The following is a 20,425-nucleotide window of genomic DNA, read 5'->3' on the forward strand; positions in this document are numbered from 1 at the left end:
ATGGCCTTTTGTTTACAGCTATATATTTTGTAATTTTAGTGCTATTTGCAATTTTTAATATATTTCTGAAAAAGTTCCCAGACATTTGACAAAGAAGTTACTATATTTTGCACAGGGTTTGCCTCATCGGAAGATATAAAACCTTTACAGCCATTCATTTGAGGAAAAAAACGTTGCTTTTTTGGAATTTACACACACACATCCACACTACACACCATTGGTGCTTGGCCCCTTAAATGTATATTTTAGTCTAACGGTCACATGATGTCTTCATTCACGTCTAAGAAAATATGGATTGCAGAAATAGTTCACCGAGAACGATCCATTTCACAATTATTCCACGAACTTGAGTTGTACATGAGCTGATATCTGCTATAAGCCGTGTACGACGAGATTGAGTGGAATAACTGTTTTATTCTATCCACATTCACTGGATTTTGAGAAGCAGTATTTTTATTTTGATTTTTAGCCAGTTCGATAAATTAAAACTTTATACAAAACGTCCGACAAAATCATTTCCGTGTAGCGGACATGTGACAAATTGGATACATGCGCAAGTAAAATATTCAAATTTGACAAGATTTATAATCAACAGTCGATCAATGAAAAAAACACACGTCCTTGATATGAAATACTTTCATTCCATACTTTGTTGCTTTTTATTTTTTGGGGTTTTGTTTTCGAGGACAGTTTTTATTTCGTCCTTGGTTGGTTCAGCAACGCGCCGCCATTTTGTTTTTCTTTACTCATGGTATATGAGCTGATAGCCTAGTAGTAGAGTCAGTGTTGTAGTTGAGTCACTAAACCTCGAGTCCGAGTCCAACCTTCAAGCCCGAGTCATTAAAGAAAATTTCGAGTCGAGTCCACTATTGATCCGAGTCGAGTCCGAGAACAACACTCCAACCGCACCATTTGACGGTGGCTGTTTCAGCGCTATGAACATTAGTTTGTTCCTGAACATGACGTATGAACAGGTCAATGTGCTTCTCTTTGTCAGGGGGTGCGCAGTATTAGGGTTAGGGTTAGTGAAGTATACAAGTCAAGACGGTAAACAATTGTAAAACGGTGAAACAGGCAATAGGTCCAGCGAGGCACAAACAGGCTATCGTAGACTCGGCAGAATCAAAGATGAGAAACAGGAAATCAAGGCTCAGGAAACCAAACAAGGAAATGTGTGTCGGTAACACAGCTCAATACTTCGCAAAGTAAGTGTGCTTTCACAGTTTTTATATCGGCGCACTGATTGAGCCTTGATCCTGTGCAGGCACGAGTCGTTTACGGCGCGTGTGCTGTCCGGAGCGAGCCCAAGTGTCCATCAGATGCATGCGCAAAGGCGCGCACGAAATTAGTACAAAAATTAATGTGGATATAAATATCTTACGCCGAATTATTATGGCACGTTACAAAAAATAAAAGAAAAAATCCGAGTCCTCGTCTCCAATTTACGAGTCCGAATGCAGTTAACGTATACGAGTCCGAGTCGAGTCACGAGTCCTTGAAATTAGGGCACGAGTCGGACTCGAGTACTACAAGCCTGAGTAGAGTAGCCAATCAGAGCGCTCGATTGCTCATATCCGGTGAACATGGATAGAATTAAGTTGGATAGTTTGCTTCTGTGACCAGTTTCTATGTAAATGATCACATTTTTACAAGTTAATTCTCAGAGACGACAGGTAATGGATAATTACAAAATCAGGTTTGGAATTCTGATACTCTGTGGTGTTTTTTTTTTTTTTTAATGTGATTTATAAGAAGGCAACTCGCCAGATAACCAATACCGTACCAAATCTTCAGCTAAGGTGCCAAAAGGACTGCATTTATCACCAGTAGGTTATAACTACACTTTACATTGCTGAGGCAAGACTTTCTATTTATTTATTGTTTTTATTTTATTATACTATTTCGTACTTAGACGTTTTAGTTCAAACTTTCATGAAATTTGTTTGTTGTGGTGGTTTTTTCCCTCCCAATCACACACTTTTTTTTTTTATAGAAAGCATCATGGACATCAAGTGATGACAGTTTGCATTTAAAAAAGGTTTTAATTATACATCTGAAATAAAATCGTTTAACACTGTTTTACTTAGTAAAAGCTGACTGAGCTGTTTTGGGATATTTATTTGTTTGTATTATACATAATTAACAATGTGTTTTAAAAAGGTGTACATTTGTTTGTCAAAAAGTCATTAAAATGAAGTAAATGTTGAACATTTTCATGTCAGTGGGTTTAATGATAACTTTGTGGTGTACGGTGCAATCCGAAAGTAACTGAACAGTTTGTGTTGTGGATTTAGCTCTCAGGAGAGCATGTGTGGACTTGAAATGAAACCATTCCTACTGGTGGAGAAGATCTGTTGTAAATTCGACATGTACGTTAAATAATCCACATACAAAACTGCGGCTATTTTTAATACATAGTGCACAGGGGCAAGCCATGGCCTAATGGATAGAGAAGCAGCTTTGGGACCAAAAGGTTGCCGGTTTGATTCCCTGGACCAGCAGGAATGGCTGAAGTGCCCTTGAGCAAGGCACCTAACCCCCAAATGGGTTTGTTTTTTATATACACTACCGTTCAAAAGTTTGGGGTCACCCAGACAATTTTGTGTTTTCCATGAAAAGTCACACTTTTATTTCCCACCATAAGTTGTAAAACGAATAGAAAATATAGTCAAGACATTTTTCTGGCCATTTTGAGCATTTAATCGACCCCACAAATGTGATGCTCCAGAAACTCAATCTGCTCAAAGGAAGGTCAGTTTTATAGCTTCTCTAAAGAGCTCAACTGTTTTCAGCTGTACTAACATGATTGTACAAGGGTTTTCTAATCATCCATTAGCCTTCTGAGGCAATGAGCAAACACATTGTACCATTAGAACACTGGAGTGAGAGTTGCTGGAAATGGGCCTCTATACACCTATGGAGATATTGCACCAAAAACCAGACATTTGCAGCTAGAATAGTCATTTACCACATTAGCAATGTATAGAGTGGATTTCTGATTAGTTTAAAGTGATCTTCATTGAAAAGAACAGTGCTTTTCTTTCAAAAATAAGGACATTTCAAAGTGACCCCAAACTTTTGAACGGTAGTGTGTGTATATACTGTATATATCACTTTGGATAAGAGTATCTTATCCAAATGCAAATAAAAAAGAGCAGGTCAGAATTAGGCTGGACATTCTGAAGTATTTGAAATATTGTGTGTGCGTAAAGGTTACATTAAAAATAAAACCAAGTAATAGACACACTACCATTGGTTGGAAAGATTTCACGCAACATGGAGTAATTATGGTGAATTCGAGCAAGCTTACTAAAGTTTCCAGGGACAAGATTATTTCACAAAGCTCGAATGGAAAAAAAAAAAACACCGAGCCATAGCAAAGACCTTAAAGGAGAACTGAAGGCAAATTTTTTTTATCATCAAAATTCTATTTCTCATTTTATTAAATATAGGAATGCATTTTTGATCGCTATTTTGTCACTGCTATAGCAAGTTTGAAATATGCTCTGTAATATATCAGTCCATATGTCAAAGCCATGGCCGTAAACAAGATTCGTTGAGACCTGTGCGAGACATCGTAGGACGGAAGTAAAACGTACAGCGGAAATCAAAGTGACCGACATCTGCCAACGTTGTCAAAAGACGCGCGCGCCCTCTTTCGAATCCTGACGTAATCAAGCCGGACGTTTTGTTTGTTTTGATAGCAATCAGGAAAGTTTGAAAAAAGTTGGCAGTAATCGTCATTTAAACTCGTTTTTGTGGAAGATTTCGTTGGAAAACAGTTTTCAAAATGGCGGCACTGACACCTGGCTGACACGTCATGTTTTGAAGTCTCGCACAAGTCTCGTGAAGATCGCGCGGATAAGCGACGCCCGCCGTGGACCAAACGAACTAAATTCAACACGGCTAAAAACCGAATAGGCCGATAAGTATAATATTTAATTGCGATTAGCTGCCAATACGAGTCACGATATAAGGTTACTAAAACTGAAAACATAATTGAATAACACGTTAATTAAGAAAGTTTAAAAAAGACTCAGTTCTCCTTTAAACATCGGCCCTTCTGTTGGTACAACTGGCTCGATAAAACGCAGGTAGAAGTTTCCTGGAAGCACAACTAATCATCCCTAGACTTCACAATTCTCCACGGAGAGAACATAAAAAGCCCACACAGAAAGGCTCCCGTCGGCCACTGGGCTTGAACCCAGAACCTTCTTGCTCTGAGGCAACAGTGCTAACCACTACACCACCATGCCACCGCTCTCAGTTTAATGTTAAAGGAGTACGCCACCCCCAGGTGAAATTGAGTCAGTCCCTGCAGTCCCTAGGGTTGGATGAGTGAGCCAAAGCGTTTTGTAGCCGACCCAGCCATTGTCCTGATCTAGAAATGCCCAGGTTAGCTTAGTCGCTGTAATCCGGCGTGTCCAGCTAGCATGTCGTTGCAAAAGTGAATCAAATAACTCAAGATTGTTTATAATTATTTCTCATGACCTGTACATTCACATCGAGTACACATATCAATGCAAATTAACATGAAGGGATTTACTAGACCAATTTATATCTGGAACTATTTTCGGCCACAGCACAGGCAAAGCACCGCTGCAGGCGCAAAGACACCACGCAGCACCTGAAAACCCTGGTTTCCCTGGTAACACTGGTGTATTGACGGAAGTTGTGGTGCTGCGTGGTGTCTTTGCGCCTGCAGCGGTGCTTTGCCTGTGCCGTGGCTGAAAATAGTTCCAGATATAAATTGGTCTAGTAAATCCCTTCGTGTTAATTTGCATTGATGTGTGTACTCGATGTGAATGTACAGGTCATGAGAAATAATTCTAAAAAATCTTGAGTTATTTGATTCACTTTTGCAACGACATGCTAGCTGGACACGCCGGATTACAGCGACTACGCTAAGCTAAAGCTAACCAGGGCGTTTCTAGATCAGGACAATGGCTGGGTCGGCTACAAAACGCTTTGGCTCACTCATCCAACTCTAGGGACTGCAGGGACTGACTCAGTTTCACCTGGGGGTGGCGTACTCCTTTAAAGAAAGTAAGAAAGAAGCCTGCAGTCACTTGAAAAGACTTGCAGGATGACCTGAAAGCAGCAGGAATGACAGTTTTGTTCGTGCACTTTAATAGCCATACACAGGCTTCTGAAAACAAGTCTCCTCTGAGCTGGCAGTTGGTTTTGGATTGGGCAGTGATGTGCAACCCGTGGCTCTGAAACACTCCTTCACACAGCACTGGTAACAACAACTCGCTATGATACAAGCACAGTGCAAGAAGAGTGAAACATGGTGGCGTGAGCATGCAGAGATGCCAGTAAAACCGAATCACTCAGTGCCACTGCCAACAGCAGGCCAAGGCATTTTATACCTTGGATTTCACTGAATACAGATATAAATAAAAGCATGTTCGCTCGGATTTATATTCTGCACTTGAAGCCCCAAAGTCATTGTTTCATTGTAAAGCCGCTGCGCTGGAAAACGGAGTCCGAACAATACAATCTGTGTCAGTATCAGAGAGACTCTGCATCGCATTATGGTTTCAGGCTCGGACAGAAAAGCCTTTTGGCACGGCTCGCAGAAACTAATGAAAGTGGAATCCAGAGCACTACTCTGTATATCTTTCTTACAAAAGCCCATTTCAGGGCAGGCAAAAACAAACAGGAACCCTACTGCATCTATTTTCTAACCTTTTACTTTCCTCCAAGCAGGATGCCTCCGTTTCGGCCAAGATGTCTTTGAAAACCCGCAGCTTTTATTCGCATTGCCTCACACATGACTCTTTTCAAGCTGTTCCAGGTAAAATAGAAAGAAAGAAAGAAAGGAGTGAGTGACCTCTTTATTTTTTAGGTTTCCAGTGGGGAACGAGGCAGTGAAATGTGCTTTATAATACTGCACATTCTTTGTGAAATGAAAAAAAACAAAACAAAAACAACACAAAACAAAAGACTCGAAAGATATGTTTATGATGAAATACAGGATACTGTTTAGTTTTGAAACACTTCAGGTTAATATTTACTCATGGAAAGCGAGCTTTTGGGGGATAAACCGAGATTTCTTCCACTGGATTAGGAACACTTATTGACAAACGCTTTATGCAGATTATCCAATCCGTCAACCACAGCTCAGTGTCTTGCAAAAGTATTCATCCCCCTTGGTGTTTGTCCTGTTTTGTCACATTACAAGCTGGAATTAAAATGGAGGGTTTTTTTTTTTTCTTGGGGTGTGTGTGTGTGTGTTAAAGCTGCAATTTTTTTTATTGTGACACAAGCAATAATTAAAATTAAAAAAACAACAACAACAACAGAAATCTGGAGTGTGCATAAGTATTCACCCCCTTTCGGATGAAACCCCTAAATAAGAGCTGGTCCAACCAATTCACTTCATAAGTCATGTAATTAGTTGATTAAGATCCACCTGTGTGCAATCAAAGTGTCACATGATCTGTCACATGACATCTGTATAAATCAACCTGTTCTGGAAGGACCCTGACTCTGCAACACGACAATCGTGGTATTCAGCTGCTGCTCACACTGTACGAGTGAATCGCAGGGGTAAACAGCACGCAGCTTACGATTCCTGTTCTCACACTATACGATCCGATGCTCGGATGCGATCTGACTGCTCACACTGTACTTCCATACTTCCAGATTCTTGTATCCGGAACTGCAACGTGAATAGTGTTGTGACGTTCGCGAACGAACCGATTCTTTTGAACGGCTCCTAGGCATGAACGATGAGAACCGAGTCTCGAGCTGGGGGAGCCGTTCTTTCTGTCGTTCTTTTTCTGTACTGTGTTTCCGATAGTTTATAATGTTGTTGTGTGATATTAATGATAATATTGTGGGAAAACTACTTTGCACGGACGTTCATTTAATTTATTCTATCGTCATTTTGTTTGTTCCATTTTTGTGTATTTTATTTATTTATCTGTTTTGTATCTCAGACTTAAATATTTTTGTAAAACAAGTGTTTTTCTATAAAATATTCTTGCGTTCTTGATAACTATGTTCTTGAGTGGGTTCTTTTTTTTTTTTTACAGAAAAGCCGTTCTGCATGGACATTCATTGAAGCCCTCATTGTTTTTTAATGGTTATTTATGAGCGTTTAGGGGTTACAATAATGTAAGTCTAGGTTGCTTTATATAAAAGGTATGTCCAGAAATATTGATGTCACTGTCTAAGCAGAGGGATCTGGCTTCTTTAGACGCCGTCTTCTTAAAACTGAATAAATATTTTAAAAAAGAGCCAAATGAGCCAGTCTTTTGAACAGCTCTTTTCAAAGAACGGATCACAAAGATGCGGATCCCATCAAAGAGCCATAAATCCCATCTCTAAACGTGAAGAGGAGGAGGAGACCGGAAGTGCTGCTCAGTGTTTGTTTTCTCTTCCGTATCTGTGTTTGCGCATGTGTAGTGTGACAGGTTGAGGTAAATCGGCTCGTGACACTGCTTCAACAGTGCGATAGCCTCACGATGGGCGACCAGGATTTCAAACAGGTTTGATTTTCATCCGATCGATCGGGAGGAGGTCGTGAGGTGTTAATCGCTTGTCGTTACCCCATGTATACTACACGATCCGAGACGCACGATTGAGCCAAAAATTGGCCCGATCTCCAAAATAGTCGCACGAGTGAAAATCGTGTCAAAATCGGGCCAAAAATCACACAGTGTATGCCCAGCCTAAGCAAGCAACATGAAAACCAAGGAGCCTCCAAACAGGGCAGAGACAAAGTTGTGGAGAAGTATAGATCAGGGTTGGGTCATAAAAATATCCCAAACTTTGAATATCCCACGGAGCACCATTAAATCCATTATAGCAAAATGGAAAGAATATGGCACCACTACAAACCTGACAAGAGAAGGCCACCCACCAAAACTCACAGACCGGGCAAGGAGGGCATTAATCAGAGATGCAACAAAGACACCAAAGATAACACTGAAGGAGCTGCAAAGATCCACAGCAGAGATGGGAGTGGGGCTTTACGGAAAAGAGTGGCCAGAAAACAAATAAGAAAACATGTTTGGAGTTTGCTCAATAAATCAAATAGTGCCAACCCCCTAAAATCCATTTTAATTCCAGCTTGTAATTCGACAAAACAGGACAAACACCAAGGGGGATGAATACTTTTACAAGACACTTGCACAGGTCAAGGGTTTCAGTTAATGTCCATAAGAAAATATGATATCCGTGACTTTGATTGCGGCATGGTTCTTGGTACCAGCTTGAGTATTTCAGAAACTGCTGATCTCCTGGGATTTTCATGCACAACAGTCCCAACATTCAGCAAAAGGCAGTTCTGGGTGCAAACAGCCCTCAGAGAAGTGCGGTCAGAGGAGAATTTGAGCTGTCAGGAAGAATAGAGTAACTCAAATAGCCAGTCTTTACACCCACGCTGAGCAGAAAAGCATCGCAGAATGCAAAATATACCAAACGTCGAGGCTCATGGACGCCAAGAGCAAAAGACGACATCGAGTTCCACTCCTGTCAGCCAAGAACAAGAATCTGATGCTACAGTCGGGACAGGCTCGGAGAAACTCGACAGGGCTGGGTTTCCCAAAAGCCTCTTAAAGCTAAGAGCATCTTAACTAGGAGAGACAGTGTTCGTTGTGCTGCTCGCTCTACCGTTTAACAATGATCTTTGTGCTACAATGCTTTTGGGAAACTCAGGCCAGCTCAAGCTGTCACCTGGTCTCCTTCGAATCTTTAACTGTCCCATTTCTATGAGTTTTTCCTTTTTCTTTACGTATTACTGTTTGTTGTGAAGATGAACTGGAGCTTTGCATGACGTTATGCACCATGTTCCTACTCCATGATGGGCTGATTGAATAACTGCATGAATGAGCAGCGGGATGGGAGTCCCTACAGCCATTGTGGGTAGAAGTGACGGCGTAAACTTAGCAGTGCAAGCTATGTTCATAGGAGACGAATTTGCCTCACTAATGCATAAGTAAATAAACAAACCACACTTTTATGTACAACCCCGATTCCAAAAAAGTTGGGACAAAGTACAAATTGTAAATATAAACGGAATGCAATGATGTGGAAGTTTCAAAATTCCATATTTTATTCAGAATAGAACATAGATGACATATCAAATGTTTAAACTGAGAAAATGTATCATTTAAAGAGAAAAATTAGGTGATTTTAAATTTCATGACAACAACACATCTCAAAAAAAGTTGGGACAAGGCCATGTTTCCCACTGTGAGACATCCCCTTTTCTCTTTACAACAGTCTGTAAATGTCTGGGGACTGAGGAGACAAGTTGCTCAAGTTTAGGGATAGGAATGTTAACTCATTCTTGTCTAATGTAGGATTCTCGTTGCTCAACTGTCTTAGGTCTTTTTTGTCATATCTTCTGTTTTATGGTGCGCCAAATGTTTTCTATGGGTGAAAGATCTGGACTGCAGGCTGGCCAGTTCAGTACCCGGACCCTTCTTCTACACAGCCATGATGCTGTAATTGATGCAGTATGTGGTTTGGCATTGTCATGTTGGAAAATGCAAGGTCTTCCCTGAAAGAGACGTCGTCTGGATGGGAGCATATGTTGCTCTAGAACCTGGATATACCTTTCAGCATTGATGGTGTCTTTCCAGATGTGTAAGCTGCCCATGCCACACGCACTAATGCAACCCCATACCATCAGAGATGCAGGCTTCTGAACTGAGCGCTGATAACAACTCGGGTCGTCCTTCTCCTCTTTAGTCCGAATGACACGGCGTCCCTGATTTCCATAAAGAACTTCAAATTTTGATTCGTCTGACCACAGAACAGTTTTCCACTTTAAATGAGCCTTGGCCCAGAGAAGGCGTCTGAGCTTCTGGATCATGTTTAGATACGGCTTCTTCTTTGAACCATAGAGTTTTAGCTGGCGATGGCGGATGGCACGGTGAATTGTGTTCACAGATAATGTTCTCTGGAAATATTCCTGAGCCCATTTTGTGATTTCCAATACAGAAGCATGCCTGTATGTGATGCAGTGCCGTCTAAGGGCCCGAAGATCACGGGCACCCAGTATGGTTTTCCGGCCTTGACCCTTATGCACAGAGATTCTTCCAGATTCTCTGAATCTTTTGATGATATTATGCACTGTAGATGATGATATGTTCAAACTCTCTGCAATTTTACGCTGTCGAACTCCTTTCTGATATTGCTCCACTATTAGTCGGCGCAGAATTAGGGGGATTGGTGATCCTCTTCCCATCTTTACTTCTGAGAGCCGCTGCCACTCCAAGATGCTCTTTTTATACCCAGTCATGTTAATGACCTATTGCCAATTGACCTAATGAGTTGCAATTTGGTCCTCCAGCTGTTCCTTTTTTGTACCTTTAACTTTTCCAGCCTCTTATTGCCCCTGTCCCAACTTTTTTGAGATGTCTTGCTGTCATGAAATTTCAAATGAGCTAATATTTGGCTTGAAATTTCAAAATGTTTCACTTTCGACATTTGATATGTTGTCTATGTTCTACTGTGAATACAATATCAGTTTTTGAGATTTGTAAATTATTGCATTCCGTTTTTATTTACAATTTGTACTTTGTCCCAACTTTTTTGGAATCGAGGTTGTAAACTCTATGATTAAATAATATGCAATTAAATGTACAGTACTGTGTAGAAGTCTTAAGCACATGTAAAGAAATGCTGTCGACCAAAAATAGCTTAAAAATGAAGACATTAAATATTTCAACATTAAAAAAAAATAACTAAACAGTACGCCATAATAAATGAAACAAAGTCAATATTTGGTCTGAGATGACTCTTTGCTTTAAAAAAAAAAAAAAAAAAAAAGTAGTCTCAGGTCCAGTGAGTGCGGAAACGAGCTGTAGGTTTTACTGAGCGTCTTCCAGAACCAGCCACAGTTCTTCTGGACACTTTGTCACACTTGCTTCATAATTTTGCCCCAAAACCCAGCAGCCTTCATTATGTTTAATTTTTTCATCTGAAAAGTGCTCTCTTATGGAATACGCTGCTCAGATACAAACTTTTTTTTCTGTAAGATTTAATTTTGTGCTGGAAAATGAACGTTTGGACTCTAATATGTTTTGTACCGACTCGAAAATGTTGAAGTCATAAAATAGAAATCTATAACAAAGCTTGTATTAAAAAAAAGGGGGGGAGGCTAAGACTTTTGCACAGTACTATACGTGAGCAATTTAATCAGATTTTGATTCAGCTTACCGGTGCAGCAGGAAAGTGATCAGATAGTTCATACGGCTCCTCTGGAACCCACTGCCGGTGCTCCAGACACCATAAGATCTGTGAGAAAATCCACATTTTTTTCTTCTTCTTCAGTTTGAACTTGATTTTTAAAAACATCATCGACTGACTGACAAATTCAAGTTGCTTCAATTTTTTTGTTCAAACAATAATTCGACTTTCCTCAACTTCTACAAGAACAGTGATGAAGGCAAAGATGAAACGATCGGTTTATTGTTCTTGTGTTTATCAAGTTCTGGAACGAACCATTAGATGCCACTTCCATATTCACAAACTGGAAGAGGAGTTGCACAAAAGAAGGCCTTCTGACGAAATTTAGCTCTTGAACTTTGGCAAACATCATCGGAACTAAAATTATGCGTTTTGGAAATATGTGCGTACTGCTGACCTCCTGGGATTTGCACGCCGTGTCTAGAGTTTCTTCAGAATTGTATGAAAACACAAAACGCATCCAGCGAGCAGCGGTTCTGCTGGCAGAAAGGCCATGTTGATGAGAGAGGTCACAGGAGAACGGCCAGACTGGTTCAAGCTGACAGGAAGTAGCTCAAATAGCCACTCTTTACACCCGCGGTGAGCAGAAAAGCAATGAATATTATATAGTGTGTGTGTGTGTAGTGGAAATTCATTATGTCTGACTATTTAAGTATTTTTAAGTTTGTTTCTTAGACAAGGATTTTAAGATTGTTACCTTACCGTAACGTAAAATCAGCTGATAAGGCACGTCACCACCTGACATCTGGTGACAGTTCTGAGGAAGGCGGAAGATTCACGCTGAAACTGTTAACAAGGTAACGATCTTAAAATCCTTGTCTAAGAAACGAACTTAAAAATACATACACACATACATACATAATATATATATATATATATATATATATATATATATATATACACACATACACACACTTTTTATATTTATATATGTGTATGTGTGTGTGTGTGTGTGTATATATACACATCACACACACATACACACCGTATTATTCTATACACATTCACGCACTCTGATTGGCTACTCTACTACTAAGCTATCAGCTCATATACCATGAGCAGAGAAAAACAAAATGGCGGCGCGTGTTGCTGAACCAAACGAGGATGAAATAAAAACTCTATTCGAAAACAAAGCCTCAAAAAATACAAAAAGAAAAAAAAGCAACAAAATATGGAATGAAAGTATTTGATGGTAAGAACGTATCTTTTTTATTTTTCAATTATTATTAGAGCATTTTTCACAAGTCGCTACTGTCATTTCGCCTGTTTGATTACCTTCTACACTACCATTCAAAAGTTTGGGGTCACCCAGACAATTTTGTGTTTCCCATGAAAAGTCACACTTTTATTTACCACCATAAGTTGTAAAATGAATAGAAAATATAGTCAAGACATTTTTCTGGCCATTTTGAGCATTTAATCGACCCCACAAATGTGATGCTCCGGAAACTCAATCTGCTCAAAGGAAGGTCAGTTTTATAGCTTCTCTAAAGAGCTCAACTGTTTTCAGCTGCGCTAACATGATTGTACAAGGGTTTTCTAATCATCCATTAGCCTTCTGAGGCAATGAGCAAACACATTGTACCATTAGAACACTGGAGTGAGAGTTGCTGGAAATGGGCCTCTATACACCTATGGAGATATTGCACCAAAAACCAGACATTTGCAGCTAGAATAGTCATTTACCACATTAGCAATGTATAGAGTGGATTTCTGATTAGTTTAAAGTGATCTTCATTGAAAAGAACAGTGCTTTTCTTTCAAAAATAAGGACATTTCAAAGTGACCCCAGACTTTTGAACGGTAGTGTATGTGTAGAGCTACTGAACCAGTAAATCCCGAGACAGACATTACATGCCATAACTTGGCTACCTCTGTCTGGAGGTTACGACTGAACTGAACTGAATCTGAATTGAAAGGAACAGTCCACATACACAAAGCTAAAATGAAAAGAAGCTTAGCGTGCTCCACATCGAGTACAAGAGTCAGTGTTCTCAAGCTTTTTTACGCACTACAGGACGAAGCGCTGAGCTGTTATTCTCTTCAGGGGAGGTTTCACTAGACAATCACCGCAGGGGAAACTTTGTTTAAGCAAAAACATGTCTGGAGTTAAAAAAAAAGTGCCTCAATAAAACTTCAGAGTGAGCACTCCCATGTGCTTAACTTTTATTTCATTTCTGGGTATTTCACTCTGGAATTGACTGTAGAAATATGAATATACTGCACAAACAAAGTGGAGCAGACAAGAAAAACATGCAAAAAATAAAAAACAAACATGTATTTATTTAACACACCCATTCGAAGGAGAGAATCCAGCATCCTCGTGCGATGCCCAGCAGGATATTGAGGGTGCGTCGTGGACTCCCTGACACCACATGCGTCGTGCTCTCACACACAGTGTCGACCACGGTGAAGCCACCCAGAGACTTCACCACCTGGATGACCGTCTGCTGTTTCCTAACAAGACGGATTGTGCTTGGGGTTAGCGTGGTAAAAGAATACAACTCGCTATACGATTATACACAAACAACCAGATTATTTTTCCACAACAGCACTTCCTGAAGCGTTCATCCTTACACTTATTTATTCATCCGGAAACATTTACTGTGGTGCAACATCTGCGAGACAAGTTAGCTCCCAAGCTAACTTGGGGTAGTGAGACGATCTCACAATCTGGTTTGATTCGCTAATATTGCTAAGGTTGTTCTAAATGTGAAGACAGATTTGCGCATTACGCTTTTTAAAGTCGGATTCAGACTGAAGAGCGTGCGTGCCATTTTAGTTTTTCAGTCATTAGCGATAAAAATGGACAAATCTACCTCAGCTAGTTAACTAAGGGGGAAAAAAAAATCATCAGTGGACTCTGATTCAATGGAACAACAGGAGAAAACAAAAATGTGCCAAGAAACATTTACTAAATATGGATTATAAGACCTGGTATAAAGAACGAGACCGTCAATGACGCCGTAGCTCACTCCAGCCCCATCTAGTCCAGAAGGAACGATGTAAAGTGGGCCACCTTGTGCAATAAATGTTGCAAGCTATATACACCATGTACAAGCTATATATACACAGTTGTGGTCAGAAGTTTACACACAGTGACATTCATGTCATCTTGGATATGAATGTCATGGCAATATTTGGGCTTTCAGTCATTTCTTTGAACTGTTCTTTTTCTGTGGCAGAATGATTGTACAGCATACATCTTTAATTAAAAAAAAACAACACTAGAATTTGGTGCACAAGTTTAAATTTTCTTTGGGTTTTCTGAAATCAACACAGGGTCAAAAATTTACACATACAGGGTCAAAAATTGACATACGCTCACTTAGATTATTAATTCAGAGGTGCTGAAACTTCCAAAATGTCTCTTATCTTGCCAAGGCCAAGGTCTCTTAACTTCCTATTAGTGATCATGAATGACTACAGCTGGTAGCTTCTCTGTGCCTTCATAAAAAGGGTTTGTTTACAGCACTCATTGGATTGACCAACACACAGTAAAATGGGACAGTCCAAGGAGCTCAGTGCAGATCTGAGAAAGAGGATCGCAGATGTACACAACTCCAGAATGTCTCTTGGAACCATTTCTAAACAACTGCAAATTCCAAGATCAGTTCAAACAATTGTATCCACATTATTGTGAGGTGTAGTCACTTTGCCAAGTCACTTTGCTTCAAGAAAACCCAAACTGTCACCCTCAGCTGAAAGGAAATTGGTTTGGATGGTCAGGAACAACCTGGGAACCACCATGGCACAGCCCTGCCATGAACTGGAAGCGGATGGATCACTGTCTACAGTTCAGATCACCATGGACTAAGAGGCTGCTATCCAAGAAATAACCCCCTGATCCAAAATTGACACCTTCAAGCTTAACAAATGTTTGAAGCTGACCACACGGACAAAGAAAAAGCCTTCTGGAGGAAAGCTGTATGGTCAGATGAGACAAAGATTGAGTTGTTTGGCCACAATGACCACCATGTACAGAGGGACACTGTACCAGCTGGTGGTGGTGGTCGGATCATCATGCTCTGGGGCTGTTTTGCTGCCAGTGGAACTGGTTCATTGCACTAAGTGGATGGAATAATGAAGAAGGAGGACTACCTCAGAATTCTTCAGCGTAAACCATCAGAAACTTGGGCCGAATCCCATTTCACCCCTTGGACCAACCCCTTGGCCCTTCCCCTCCATTTTGCGCGTTCACGTGAAGGGGTAGGGGTATCCCAATCCCAGTTAACGCGGAGGGGTAGGGCTTCTGTACCCCTCCAAACGGAGATTTTCCTGGAGCAGACTCCGAACGAAGGGGTTTGAGTGATTTCCCACAATACCATGCGGATTTCAGCGAGATTTCATGCGGATTTCAGAAAGATGGCGGTTCCCGCGGCGAAAGATTGTCATAAATGTATTTTCTCCATTATTTACGTGTTTTAAGTTGTTATCCAGAGGAAACACGCCGCTTGATTCGCTTTCGAGCTGAGAATGAGCAGCGATTTCTGAAATCCAAGCTGCTGCTAAAAAGCTTTGGGAGTGAGTATTGTTTTCGGTTGCTTGACTGCGTACGTTTTGTTCTGTTATTCTCGCTTTTATTGTTTACATGAGTGTTCTGACACCTCATTCTGTCGGATGTGGTGCACGAAGCGCCAAAGATATCCCATTCAGTGGTGTTAGTTAACAAATCACACCCTGCCAGCAGAGATCTCTGGCTCTGACTGTAGCGGCTGGTCGCAGCCAATGACGCATTTGGTCGCGTTTTGCTAACGTAAACGCTGACGGAGGTACGCGATGACGTATGCGATCGTTGAAGGGCTATCCCAATACGTAAGGGTTGAATTTCAAGCCCTATCCCTTGTAGCTCAGTTTCAAGGGGAAGGGCCAAGGGGAAGGCGGAGGGGAAGGCGGAGGGGTAGGGGTAGAAATTAGAATTGGGATTGGGCCTTGAACATGACTTGGGAGTTACAACAGGACAATGAACCCAAACACACATCAGAGCTGGTTGTGGAGGATAAAGCAGGCTAACATTCAGCTTATAACAAGTCCTGACTTCAACTCTATTGAAAATATATGGACTGTGCTTATAAGTCAAGTCCATGCTAAGAAAAAAAAAAAAATTTAATCGAACTCTACTAATTCTACCATGAAGAGTTGTGAAATATCCAACCAGAATTCTGCCAGAAGCTTGTTCATGGTAAACAAAAATGTTTGGTCAAGGTGAATCTTGCGAAGAGACATTTTACCCAAATATTAGGTGTACTGTATGTAAATTTTTGACCCTGTATGTATAATTTTGACCCTGTGTTGATTTCAGAAAACCCAAAGAAAATTTAAACTTGTGCACCAAATTCTAGTGTTTTTTTTTAATTAAAGATGTATGCTGTACAATCATTCTGCCACAGAAAAAGAACAGTTCAAAGAAATGACTGAAAGCCCAAATATTGCCATGACATTCATATCCAAGATGGCATTCATGTCACTGTATGTAAACTTCTGACCACAACTTATATATATATATATATATATATATATATATATATATATATATATAAAAGCTATATCCACCCTAGGAATACCGACCTATTTGCCAGAAAGAATCCTAAATGGTGAGGAATTGACCGAGAAGAATCGATTTTTGTTTAACTGCTCATTAAGGCTTAATTAGTCCATGACTTCATTAATAATTGTAATGAAGCAACTCTGGGTAAAAGTTATATGCACCCTAGGTATCCCTACCTTCATGCCAGAAAGAATAAAAATCGGTGAAGAACTGAGGATTGAAAAAGCGATTTGTGTGGAAACTGCTCGTTAGGGCTTAATTACTCCATAGCTTCATTATTAATTGCAATTTTGCAAATTGGGGTAGAAGCCATATGCGCCCCAGGCAGACCTACCTTCCTGCCAAAAAGAATTTAAAAAATCAGTGAAGAATTGAGAGAGAAGAAGCGATTTTTGTGAAATGTAGATGACACCGGACGGACGAGCTAATAACCGTTACAAAGAGCTGACACTGGAGACTCCGTCCATAAATGTTCAACAGACATTACAGAAAATGTCACCATATTCACTGCTCATACTTTTTTTTTTTAAATCAGTATATTATAACCCAGATTATTCTATCCACATTCACTGGATAGGATATGAGCAATTGCGTGCTCTGATTGGCTACTCTACTACTGGGCTATCAGCTCATATACCGTGAGTAGAGAAAAACAAAATGGCGGCGCGTGTTGCTGAAGCAACCGAGGATGAAATAAAAACCCTACTTGAAAACAAAACCCCAAACAAAATACGGAAAGAAATTATCTTTTTTTTAATTTTTCAAGAATTATCATTATTGCTCCTGTCATTTTGCCGGTTTGTTTACATTCGAAGCGGAAATCATTTTGTCGGACGTTTTGTCTAAAGTTTTTATTTATCAAATTTGCAAAAAATTAAAATAAAAACGCTCCCGTTTCTCAAAATCCAGCAAATGTGGATAGAATAAAACAGTTATTCCATTCAATTTCGTCATACACGGCTTATAACCAAGTCGGTGCTACGTGCCTCGTCGGCTATCGGCTCATGTACGACTTGATTTCGTGGAATAACTGTTCAATAGTTCCGATGATGGGAAGTATCCCCATGTATGAACCTGGACACCTGAACTCATTCAGACGGTTTTCTGTATTTTCTGCATTGTAGAACAAAACTGAAAACATCAAAACTATGACATAACATATGGAATGTATGGTGTTAAAAAAGCGTTTCATATTTTAGATTCGGGCGGCACGGTGGTGTAGTGGTTAGCGCTGTCGCCTCACAGCAAGAAGGTCCTGGGTTCGAGCCCCATGGCCGGCGAGGGCCTTTCTGTGTGGAGTTTGCATGTTCTCCCCGTGTCCGCGTGGGTTTCCTCCGGGTGCTCCGGTTTCCCCCACAGTCCAAAGACATGCAGGTTAGGTTAACTGGTGACTCTAAATTGACCGTAGGTGTGAATGTGAATGGTTGTCTGTGTCTATGTGTCAGCCCTGTGATGACCTGGCGACTTGTCCAGGGTGTACCCCGCCTTTTGCCCGTAGTCAGCTGGGATAGGCTCCAGCTTGCCTGCGACCCTGTAGAAGGATAAAGCGGCTAGAGATAATGAGATGAGATGAGATATTTTAGATTCTTCAGCGTAGCCAGCGTTTACCTTGATGATGCTTTGTACACTATTGGCGTTATCTTAACCAACTTCATGATAGGGTTGATTGTTATATTAGAACTAACTTAGTATATGGTATATATTTATTTATGGGGATAGTTTATATATTCATATTTACAGGGATAGGTATGTAGTAGATATTTATTTTTGTAATTAAATATTTATATAGATATTTATGAAGTGTATATATGGTATATATATATCTATATATATATATAGTAATTATATATTTTATAGATATTTATGAAGTGTATATATGGTATATATATATCTATATATATATATATATATATATAGTAATTATATATTTTATAGATATTTATGAAGTGTGTGTATATATATTTATGAAGTGTATATATGGTATATAGTATATATTTTTTTGTAATTATATATTTATATAGACATTTATGAAGTGTATATATATATATATATATATATATATATATATATATATATATATATATATATATATATGGCATGTAGTATATATTTATTTTTGTAATTATTTATTTATATAGATATTCATGAAGTGTATATATGGTATATATTTTTATAGGTGTATTAATGTAGTTTGGATTTCGGGGTAGTTAAAAGGGGTGGGAAATTAAAGTATTGTACTTCTTCCCACTCCTTTTTCGAACAATGTGCGGTGTTTTGTAATGTCTTAGCTCTTTATGTTATTTTCCTTTTTTTTTTTTTAAATTTCTCGTTTTCTTTCTTTTGTATGTACAAATAGTTACATACTTTTTTTTATACATGTTCGAAAATAAAAATAAATTCATTCATTCATGAGGTAGTCACCTGGAATGCTTTTCAATTAACAGCTGCCTCATTAAAAGTTAGTGTAATTTCATGCCTTCTTAATGCATTTGAGATCAAACAGTAAATAATAACACAGTAAATCGCCCTATTCCACACCACAACTGTAGCAATGTGTCAAGAACCGCTCAACTAAACAAACAGAAACGACATCCATCGTTACTTTAAGACATTGAATTCGAAGGTGTGTCCAAACTTTTGACTGGTCCTGTAAACCCATCATCTGAACTGGAGACAGAAATACCATCAGAGCTGCTGTTATCGAAAGTTAATCCACACTTGGAGTCGAGAATTCAATAGCGCTGTTGCAAAAAAACCTTTTATTAATTAATCCAATTAACAATATGATATCATGTGACAGGGTGAGAGCTAGCTGAACATACTTACTCGCTTGGCATGCTCGTCATTACTAACGTTCTATTCTTCTGCAAAGGAAAAAACAAACAAACAAAAAACAGTCACGTTAACGACGTAAATGTCAAGCAGTAATCACGTCAGAACATGAATGACCAAGAATCGTCTACATTGCTAATATAATCACGAGCTCTCGTTCTGATTAGGCAAGACGGTAAACAACACAGCAGATCACACACTCGCATGAGAAACACATGCCGGATGTATCTGCGTATTTGGTGAGCGGGGAGGAAACACAAGTCCAAGGCCATGAAGAAGGGAAAAAGCAGTTCGTGTGTTGTTTAAGGGACGGCAGCGTGTCCCTCGGCTTCATCCGCCCCCTGTACTCTGGCCCCATGATGGCAGGTCCTCGGTGCGAGCACGAGTGAGTGAGACGCGCACACACACACACACACACACACACACACAGCTTCCTCTCTGCTCTCACCACAGGAAGTTGGGGGTTCAGCTCCATCAGCACACAGAGAAGCCAAAACATTTCCATAATACATAACATGTTTATAGATATGCTTATTGACAACCGTACAGCCAGGTGTGCAGACGGGCCTTCTCGTCGTCTATCTGCTCGAAGCTGAAAGAACAGGCAAAGCAGGACTTCAGCAAATCATTCCTGGCATTGGATTAACATGTTCTCAATTTGGTTCAGTTACATAAAACTAGCTTTAAATGTAGGACTTTAATTCACGAGCCATAATTGCGTATTAAACTCAGCGTGGGTTCGAAAAGAAAGCTCCAAAACGTGCAGTCAGAGCTGCGGGTAGAACTCGAGATCTTGAAACGCAAAGCCTTTCTTTGTTGTTTTTGGCCCGTTCT

General features: G+C 39.9%; 1 protein-coding gene across 1 annotated transcript in view; it reads right to left on the bottom strand.

Annotated features, from left to right (window-relative positions):
- Window positions 1-20,425, bottom strand: part of mcph1 (microcephalin 1) — a 132,227-nt gene that overhangs the window by 48,739 nt on the left and 63,063 nt on the right. Inside the window, exons 11-13 of the mRNA XM_060925450.1 lie at window positions 19,586-19,623; window positions 13,506-13,668; window positions 11,182-11,259 (exon numbers count right to left, since the gene is read on the bottom strand). Of these exons, the coding sequence (XP_060781433.1) occupies window positions 11,182-11,259; window positions 13,506-13,668; window positions 19,586-19,623 (279 nt within the window). The remainder of the gene's footprint in view (window positions 1-11,181; window positions 11,260-13,505; window positions 13,669-19,585; window positions 19,624-20,425) is intronic.

Source organism: Neoarius graeffei, chromosome 7 (assembly GCF_027579695.1).
Source record: "Neoarius graeffei isolate fNeoGra1 chromosome 7, fNeoGra1.pri, whole genome shotgun sequence".
Taxonomy (NCBI): Eukaryota; Metazoa; Chordata; class Actinopteri; order Siluriformes; family Ariidae; genus Neoarius; species Neoarius graeffei.